Source organism: Rhinatrema bivittatum, chromosome 2 (assembly GCF_901001135.1).
Source record: "Rhinatrema bivittatum chromosome 2, aRhiBiv1.1, whole genome shotgun sequence".
In the NCBI taxonomy this organism is placed as follows: Eukaryota; Metazoa; Chordata; class Amphibia; order Gymnophiona; family Rhinatrematidae; genus Rhinatrema; species Rhinatrema bivittatum.
This window is the reverse complement of record NC_042616.1, coordinates 7,939,689-7,949,868: the sequence shown is the minus strand read 5'-3', so window position 1 is coordinate 7,949,868 and position 10,180 is coordinate 7,939,689. Positions and strand designations below refer to the sequence as shown.

Genomic DNA, 10,180 nt, shown 5'->3' with positions numbered 1-10,180 from the left:
GTCGCGAGGCCAAAGGGAAGCGCCCGAAACTGGAAGTCCTGGTTGAGGATGTGGAAGCACACCTCTGTCAGATCGAGCGAGGCGAGGAACTCTCCGGGGCAAACAACCGCGATGTCCGCTCGCAAGGTTTCCATGCAGAAATGTGGGATCTTGAGGGCCCGGTTGACCCTTTTGAGGTCTAAGATCGGGCGAAAGGACCCATCCTTCTTGGGGATCACGAAGTAGACAGAATACTGGCCTGCGCAGAGCTCCTTCTCTGGAACCGGATCACTGCGCCCAGGTAGCCTGGTGAGAGATTGCTCCACTGCCTCCCTCTTGGAACGCCCGCAGGGGGAGAATAGAAAGAGATCTGGCAGGTCGCGGACAAGTTCGAAGGCGTACCCGTCTCTGATAATGTCGACGACCCACTGGTCTGACGTGATTTTGACCCATTCCTCAAAAAAGAGGGAGAGGCAGCCGCCTAGAAAGGGGACCGAGGAATGAGTCAACTGAACTTCATTGTGTGGCAGGCTTGGGGGGTGGAGCGCGCGGGCTGCCCCCCGCGAATGGGGTGACGCCCACAAAAGGACTGCGACCAAGACTGAGACCGAGAAGAATAACCCCTCGAGGAGCCACCCCGTCCGCGTGGGGTATACCGTCTCTGACCCCGGAAACGAGGATGAGAGGGCGTGAAGGAACGGGATGGTTTTGGACGGTCCTCCGGAAGCTTATGGACCTTATTTTCTCCCAAGGAATCCATAAGCTTCTTAAGGTCCTCACCAAATAGCAGCTTACCTTTGAAAGGCAACGTGCCTAACCAGGCTTTGGAGGACGGGTCGGCCGACAAATTGCGTAGCCAGAGGAGTCATCTGGCGGACACCGCTGAGGCCATCGCCTTCGCCTGGACACGGAGGAGGTCGTAAAGTGCATCTGCCCCATAAGCGACGATGGCTTCCAGACACTCAGCCTGCTCCACCTCTGCCGACGGGAGATCTTGGGTGCAGAGTAACTGTTGAACCCACCTGAGAACTGCCCGCAGCATGAGACTGCTGCAGATAGTCGCCCGGACCCCCAGAGCCAGGACTTCAAAAATGCGTTTCTTGTGTGCCTCGAGCTTGCGGTCCTGTCCGTCCTTCAGTGCCGTCGATCCCTCCACCAGGATCGTGGTATGCTTGGTGACCGCAGAGACGGAGGAGTCCACAGAGGGATTTTTCAATATTTCCAAGCATTCCTCCGGGGGGGGTTGGAGCTTGTCCATGGCACGCCCCACCCGGAGTGCCGCCTTGGGAGCCTCCCATTCCCGCAGGAGCAACAGCTTGTGCGTGGCATAAAAAGGGAAAGCGCTTGCCGGAGCCCTGAGTCCCGCCAGGACCGGGTCCATATCTTTGGGCAAAGAGGCCATAAGGGTATCCGCGGGGGGGGTCCCTCCAACCCCAATTCCTGGAGGACAAAGGGGATGAGGGGCTCCAACTCCTCCCTGCGGAACATACGGAGGACTCTGGGATCATCCCCCTCCAGGGGTGGGAGGGTACCGTCTGCATCCGGAATGGCGTCAGGATCCGGAGGGGGGGGCACCCCCGGGACCATCCGCATCCAAAGTGACCCTGGGGGCTCCGCATCCGGGCCACCAGTCAACAGCGCGGAGCGGGGAATTTTTGCCGGGGGGGATCAAGGGGGGAACCTTCCTCCTCCTCCTGCAGGCTAGCTAACTAAGATTTATGCAGGAGGAGAACAAAATCAGCTGTAAAACGGGCCCTGGATTTCCTGGGGGGGGGGGGGGAAGAGGGGGGAGAGGAGGGGTCGACTCAGAAAAAGTCGACCCCCCCCAGCCCCAGGCAGCTCCGAAATCGGAGCCGCTGAAAAATCCAAGATGGTCGCCGTTCCCGGGCTTTGCCAACCCGGGAACAGCCTGGCCATGCTCTGGGGATGCGATTTGCCTGTCCTGCCGAGGAGGGGCCTTCCCCACCCGGCAGGCAGGCAGAGCAAAGGCAGGCTGCCTGCCGCAGCATAGAGCCACTCTGAAGAAAAAAAGCAGAAAAAAAAAAGCAGCTTTGAGTGAGAGCCTGCAGGACCGGAGTGAAGCAAGGGAGAAACCTGCTGACTCCTGCCTCTCTGGCTGCCGGTTCAACCCCCTGAAGAACCCAAGGAAAAAAAAGGGTTCTACTGCTGTAAAGAAAAGGGTAACGTATGAACTTTAAACCTTTATTATTATTTTTTTTTCAGAGACTGAGCACAGCAATGGGGTCCTAAGCCCCTCAGGCAGCCGGGGGGGGGAGACGAGAACTGGACCACCAGACTCAGTCCCCACACCTGGAAGCACTCATGGACTCAGGTTATGCACTGCACAAGGGGCGAAGCCCCCCTGAGTCCGGCAAGAGCCATGATATGGCACAGTCTCCTGCACAGAAAAAAAGGACTAGCTACTGTTAGAAAATCTTTTGATTTTTTTTTTTTTTTTTTTGAAAAAGTCAAATCAAAAGTTAAGAGAGAAGTATTTGCTTGATCCAAGAAAGAAGAAGAAGAAGAATGGACAGCTAACTAGCCGAAATCAAGAGACCAAAGGGTGAGCTGATACACCTGCTGGAGACAGACGAATACTGAAGGGTTACAGGATAGGCTCTGTCCTCATATAGGATATCCTTTCAGTTTTAGTCTGTCTCCACCTGCAGGAAAGGAGGCTCAACCCACAGTCTGGACTGATCCGGGTACGTACAGGGAACTGGGATATTTCAAATACAACTCGCCATGTAAAAAAAGATATTCTGATTCTGGTGCTCTCTCAGTAACAGAAACACAAACTCCCTTACTACCAGGCGCACTGTAAAATACAAAACCTAAAATAAATAAATCCACTCAGCGCATGCGTAGCAAACCTTCCACCCCATTGCAACAGTAACTGCAAGAACTCAAAGAGCAATAGCCCTTCCTATGAAAAGGCAGCAGTGCAGCACCAGTGCATATCCTACTGAGAATGAGAAGACGCAACAAAGAAGCTTGATACAAATCCCGACCTACTAATAAAATATCTCACTTCAGTCACACATACAGATCCGACCTTCCCCAAACACAGAAATTACAAATGTGGAGACAAAAACTGGAATGGAAACTTCAAAAAGCCCCTCTGCGTGCAGTGCAAAACTGGAGAGCTACAAACAGAAATACATCTCCTCCTACACTAAGCAAAGCGCAAAGATAGAAGAAATGCACATTCCCCAAACTGAGATATTATGGCTCTCGCACCCAGTCACTCCCCTTCCACACCTCCGTCATCCTTCACTTTTCCCAAATACTCCCTTTCAATCATCCGCTCACACTCACACCCCTGCTCAGCATTCCCGACCCCCCACATCCTCTTCCCTGTGCTCCCTCTCTCCCCTGCTTGACTCTCTCTACCCCCTTCATCTCATCTCCCTCTCTGCCCAGCTAACATCACCCCCTGTTTCCCACCCCTTCCTGCTCGGCAGCCCCCACATTCCCTCTCCGTTCCACCTCCATCTTCCCAGCATCCCCAACCTCTTTTCCCCCCACCCTCCACAGGGTGAAGACATCAGCAGCAGCATCGCTCCCAGACTCAGCAGGGGAAGACTGAGTTTGTGTCTCATCAGGCCCAGAACAGCAGGAGCTGGCAATGTCTTGCTCTGATCTGGATGAAGGAGGAAACAGCCTCCCACTGAGCCAGAAAGAAGAGAAGGAGGAAGTGAGAGGAGCCTCCCAATGTAAGAGAAGTCAACCAACTCCCACCCAGGCTGATAAGGAGGCAGCCATCTGCTGTCCTGAGACACACCACTGTGTCCCGACTCACCAGTTGAGAACCACTGAGTTAGAGTATAGTCTGACACATTTTCATAGTTTATCTTGTGCATTTCAGGGAAATGCACAAGATAAACTATTTCAGGGAAATGCATTATCCAGGAGTGAGGGATGCTATCAAATTCCACTTTATAGTTAATCCATGCAATATTGCAGATGCATGGGGGCAGGGAGACTACAGCCAGCCATGATGGTTTTGGTGTTTTAATAAGGTCACCTTCTTTCTGAAGCTTTTCCCACATTCATTGCAGTGAAAAGGTTTAACTCTACTGTGCATTCCCTGGTGTTTTATCAGGGATGAGAAGTCTCTGCAAAACTTCTGGCATTTGCTACACTTGTAAGGGCGCTCACCGGTGTGGATTCTTAGGTGAACTTTAAGGCTAGCCTTCGTAGAAAAGCTTTTTTCACATTCAGAACAACTATGTGGCTTCTTGCCTATGTGGATCCTCCACTGTATACTCAGATATGCTTTGCTAAGAATGTCTTTATTACATTCAGTACATTTAAATTTTTCTCTATCATATGGGCCCTCCGGTGACATTCCCGCTGAGATTTTACACCTAATTTTTCATCACACTGAGAAAAGGTATGGGGGTTACTTCCTCATTGTTGGTGGCTGATGATGCTTTCGATGGTGAGACAGTACGAGATCCTTGCGACTGAACATTTTCCCACATTCAGGACACGGAAATGGTTTCTCTCCTGTGTGAGTTCTCTGGTGAATCTGTAGGACTTCCTTTCGTGTGAAAGCTTTATTGCATTCTGTGCATGGAAAGGCTCTCTCTCCGGTGTGGGTTTTTTTATGCCTATTGAGCTCTTTACGATTACAGAAACGTTTCTCACATTCACTGCATGGAAAGGGTTTCTCTCCTGTGTGCGTTCTATGATGTGCTGTTAGATGCTTTTTTAAAACAAAGCATTTCTCACATTCAGTACAGGTAAATGGTCTCAAACCCATGTGGAACTTCTGGTGTTGTATTACTGAATCCTTACGAGTGAAACCTTTCCCACATTCAGAACATGGATATGGTTTCTCTCTTGTATGAATTTTCTCATGTTTTCTTAGATATCGCTTCTGTGTGAAATATTTTCCACATTCTGAGCATGAGAAGGATCTCTCTCCTGTGTGGCTTCCTTGGTGAGATAGTAAGCATGATTTATTTTCAAAGCTTTTCCCGCAGGTGTCACACAGATAGGATTTCTTCCTGTTCCTCTTTCCCTGGTGGAGTTCAGAAGTTATGTGATCACTGTGATTACTTTGGAAGGGTCTCTCTGCTCTCGGGTGTCTCTGGTGCTCAGGGATGTCTGGGAGCTCCCTGTCACTTTTCTCACACTCGGTGACGTCATCCGATGAGTCTCTTGCAGGCTCTCTCTGCTTCTTCTCTGACTCCTGCCAAATTCTCCTCGTCTCTCTGCTCTCAGGATCTTTGGAAACATTGGCATGTTTTGCACGCAGTCTCCATTGTATGGAATGTTCTCTATTGTCCTCTTTTATCATTTCTTGTGCCACCTTATCATCTGTTGGATATTTAAAAAAAAGTCATTAATGAAGCATTAATGACTACAGAAAACATTAACTTGTTTAAGACTTCTCATGATCTTAAAGACCTCTATCACAACCCCCTCAGCCAGCTCTTCTCCAAGCTGAAAAGTCCTAACCTCTTTAGTCTTTCCTCATAGGGGAGCTGTTCCATTCCCCTTATTTTGGTAGCCCTTCTCTGTACCTTCTCCATCGCTACTATATCTTTTTTGAGATGCGGCGACCACAATTGTACACAGTACTGAAGGTGCAGTTTCACCATGGAGCGATACAGAGGCATTATGACATTTTCCATTTTATTAACCATTCCCTTCCTAATAATTCCCAACATTCTGTTTGCTTTTTCGACTGCTGCAGCACACTGAACCGACGATTTCAATGTGTTATCCACTATGACACCTAGATCTTTTTCCTGGGTGGTAGCTCCTAATATGGAACCTAACATTGTGTAACTACAGCAAGGGTTATTTTTCCCTATATGCAACACCTTGCACTTGTCCACATTAAATTTCATCTGCCATTTGGATGCCCAATCTCACAAGGTCCTCCTGCAATTTATCACAATCTGCTTGTGATTTAACTACTCTGAACAATTTTGTATCATCTGCAAATTTGAATACCTCACTCGTCGTATTTCTTTCCAGATCATTTATAAATATATTGAAAAGTAGCCTATCTTAATTGATTATAAGAACAAAAGAAATTGCCATGCTTGGTCAGACCAAGGGTCCATCAAGCCCAGCATCCTGTTTCCAACAGAGGCCAAAACCAGGCCACAAGAACCTGGCAATTACCCAAACACTAAGAAGATCCCATGCTACTGATGCAATTAATAGCAGTGGCTATTCTCTAAGTAAACTTGATTAATAGCCGTTAACGGACTTCTCCTCCAAGAACTTATCCAAAACTTTTTTGAACCCAGCTACACTAACTGCACTAACCACATCCTCTGGCACCAAATTCCAGAGCTTAATTGTGCGTTGAGTAAAAAAGAACTTTCTCCGATTAGTCTTAAATGTGCTACTTGCTAACTTCATGGAGTACCCCTTAGTCCTTCTATTATTCAGAAGTGTAAATAACTGAGTCATATCTACCCGTTCAAGACCTCTCATGATCTTAAAGACCTCTATCATATCCTCCCCCAGTCGTCTCTTCTCCAAGCTGAACAGCCCTAACCTCGTCTGTTGTCAGAATTTTTCTTCTATATCAGTTACAGGATGAAAGCGACGAGTCCCTGCAATGTTCTCTTATGCTAAAGCCCAACGTTCATATCAGCCGCCTCCAGTTCTGTGTAATGAAACCTGCTGCAATGTATCAGGGGAGTCTGTGGTTCCACCCTCGTTCAGGAACCTCTAATCCCCCCTTCACCGTGGGGGGGGGGGGGGGGGGGGGGCACCTACCTTCTCAGCCCCAGAGAACCACTGGGCACACTCAACTGGGATGGTGGAATTAATTCTTGGAGTCTGTGGACCCGCAAGGCCAAACTGGGATCAGGAAACCTTAAGAAAACACAAAATGTCCAAACCACATGCACCACAAGAAAAATAAAGTTTACTTCAAAATTAACCACACAGGCAAGGTCTACAAAACTTTCACAAGTCAGCCACAGCCAAATGTTGCAGGAATGAGTTAAAGTCACAAAACGTCCCGTCCACACTCTCTCAAAGAGAATTTTCCCCAAAATGGATCTTCTCTTCACTTTCCCAGTCCCCAGAAGCAAGCCCAACATCTCTCGTCATCAGTCCCAGTTTCGACAGTTCAGGACTGGCTGCAGGACAACTCATCCCCCGATCTTAGATGGACCCATTTTACCCATCCCTGGAGATCACTGCTGCTGGCTGAAGAGGGTCAGTGAACCTGTGAGCTTTATTCCAAGTGCGTCTTTCTGTCCCACCCACCCACCTGCAAGCAGATTCTTGGATTTATATCTTCAGACGGATGGCTGGTGTTACTCTGTGCAGATGGCACCTTTCCAGGACAGAGCCCAGGTCACCTTTAATTCAGAGGCTCTTATTCCATTTAAAAGGACAAGAGACATTTTCACACACGAAACCAATCAGGGATTGATCTGAAACGAAGGAGTGGCCCAACCCTTACCAACAGATTAAACGTCCTCTTGCAGACCTTTGACAAATTAACATTAAATACACCATATAAATGTAAGGGACTTTAGGTTACGCATCCTTATTCCCCTAGCAAGCTAAATTGACTAAGAACACAAAATTAAGATGAAGGCAGCAGTCCAGCAGCAAGAGGGGGGCTTCCCAGTCTTTTGCATCGAGTGTCACATGTATGATTTTTTACCCGCCGGTGAGAAGTTGTATATGTGCATGCGATGCAAAGAGCTCCTGGCTCTCAGAGAACGAGTCCGATCTCTGGAGGCTAGAGTGGCAGACCTGGAGAAGCTGAGGCAGACAGAGAGGTATATAGATGAGACCTTCAGGGACATAGTAGTCAAGTCCCAACTTCAGACTGGCAGCCCTGGTGCTGCCTTGGAGGAAGAAGGTCTCATGATTGGAGAGCATCAACCTGGTGTAGCAGGAAAGGATCTTGTAGCAAGGACCTGCTCTCCAGGTGATGCATTGTCCTTTCGCACAGAGGATATCTCCCCAAGGCCTACTGCCCAGGAGGGAAGGATTAGGCCGGCTGTCATAGTTGGTGATTTGATTGTTAGAAATGTAGATAGCTGGGTGGCTGGTGGGCGTGAGGATCGCCTGGTAACTTGCCTACCTGGTGCGAAGGTGGCGGACCTCACGCGTCACCTAGATAGGATTTTAGACAGTGCTGGGGAGGAGCCGGCTGTCGTGATACATGAGGGCACCAACGACATAGGAAAACGTGGGAGGGAGGTTCTGGAAGCCAAATTTAGGCTCTTCGGTAGAAAGCTTAAATCCAGAACCTCCAGGGTAGCATTCTCTGAAATGCTCCCTGTTCCACGCGCAGGTCACCAGAGGAAGGCAGAGCTCCGGAGTCTCAATGCGTGGATGAGACGATGGTGCAAGGAAGAAGGATTCAATTTTGTTAGGAACTGGGGAACCTTTTGGGGAAGGGGGAGTCTCTTCCAAAGGGATGGGCTCCACCTTAACCTGGGTCGAACCAGACTGTTGGCGCTAACCTTTAAAAAGGAGATAGAGCAGCTTTTAAACTAGAACAAAGGGGAAAGCCGACAGTCACTCAGCAGCGCATGGTTCAGAGGGAGGTATCTTCAAAGGATACTAATGATGCATTAGATTTAGGGCATCCGGACAGTGAGGTTTCAATAACAAGAAAAGCTGTCCAAGTGCCTGTAACTAAAAACTCACCTGAGCTAAAAAATTCTAACTTATCCCTATCAATTAAAAAGCAGAATGAAAATACAAACAAAAAACAAACTTTGAAATGTTTGTATGCTAATGCCAGAAGTCTAAGTCTAAATCTAAGAATTAGAATCGTAGCCTTAGAAGCTTGCTTCCCCCTGTTGGGTCCACTCCACAGGACAAAAAGATGATCGGAAACCTGAAAATCATTGGTGACCTCAAGATAATGCAATAAGACTCTTTTGACATCGAGACGACGAAGATCACTATTACCAGACACCGCGATATCCTCTGGCAAAAAAGCAGGAAGTTCCACGGACTGGTTAACATGAAAAGACGAGACAACCTTAGGTAAGAAAGAAGGGACGGTCTTGAGAGAGACGCCAGAGTCCGAGAAACGCAAGAAAGGGTCTCTACAGGATAGAGCTTGAAGCTCAGATACCCTCCTGGCGGAGCAAATAGCGACCAAGAAGACAGTCTTGAGAGTCAAGTGTTTGAGAGTGGCTATACGGAGAGGCTCGAACAGAGCCGAACAAAGAGCTCGAAGAACCAAGTTTAAACTCCAAGAAGGACAAATAGACCGGACAGGCGGTTTCAGGTGCTTAGTGCCCCTGAGAAACGAACAACATCCGGATGAGAGGCGACTGCCCGACCTTCGATGATGCCCAGGAGGGAACCAAGAGCCGAAACCTGAACTCGAAGGGAGCTAACCGAAAGACCCTTGGAAAGACCACGCTGAAGAAAAGTGAGAATCACCGCAACCGAAGGCGAACGTGCTGAAACACCCAACTCATCGCAGACGTTTTCAAAAACCTTCCAGACTCAGATGTAGGTAAGAGATGTTGACTGTTTGCGAGCTCTGAGGAGTGTGGCAATAACGTCATCCTTATATCCTCTGCGTCTCAAACGTCTCCGTTCAAAAGCCATGCCGCTAGACAAAAGCGATCCGCCTGATCGAAAATACGGGACCTTGCCGCAGAAGATGGGACAGATAACCGAGATGAAGAGGTCCGTCCACAGTGAGATTCACCAGATCTGCGAACCACGGCGTCGGGGCCATTTGGGGGCCACAAGAATGAACGGTCCGCGATGAAGTTCTATTCTCCGTAGAACCTTCCCCACTAGCGGCCATGGTGGGAACACGTAGAGAAGCACGTCGGAGGGCCAGGGAAGGGCCAGCGCATCCACCCCTTCCAAACAATGCTCCCTCTACTGGCTGAAGAACCGGGAGGCCTTGGCGTTGGAAAGCGTCGCCATGAGATCCAGGTGAGGGGGACCCCACCTGTGCATGATTAGGTCCATCGCCTCGTCTGACAACTCCCACTCGCCGGGGGTCGAGATGTTGTCAACTGAGGAAGTCGGCTTGAATATTCTCATTGCCTGCTATGTGGGAGGCTGCCAGGTGATCCAAGTGCCTCTCTGCCCAGAGAAAAAGCTTGCTGGCCTCTAGCGCCATTAGATGACTTTGAGTCCCCCCTGTTGATTTATGTAAGCCACCGTGGTGGAATTGTCTGATAGAACCCAGACCGCTTTGTGGTGAATCAGAGGAAGAAAG

The 10,180-nt window shown here is 49.1% G+C and overlaps 1 protein-coding gene across 2 annotated transcripts in view; it reads right to left on the bottom strand.

Annotated features, from left to right (window-relative positions):
* Positions 1 to 3,630: 3,630 nt before the first annotated feature.
* Positions 3,631 to 10,180, bottom strand: part of LOC115083479 (oocyte zinc finger protein XlCOF26-like) — a 28,132-nt gene continuing 21,582 nt past the window's right edge. For both annotated transcript variants that reach the window (XM_029587332.1, XM_029587333.1), the window contains one exon: positions 3,631 to 5,307. In XM_029587332.1, coding sequence (XP_029443192.1) covers positions 4,385 to 5,307 — 923 coding nt within the window. In that variant the 3' untranslated portion in view covers positions 3,631 to 4,384. The remainder of the gene's footprint in view (positions 5,308 to 10,180) is intronic.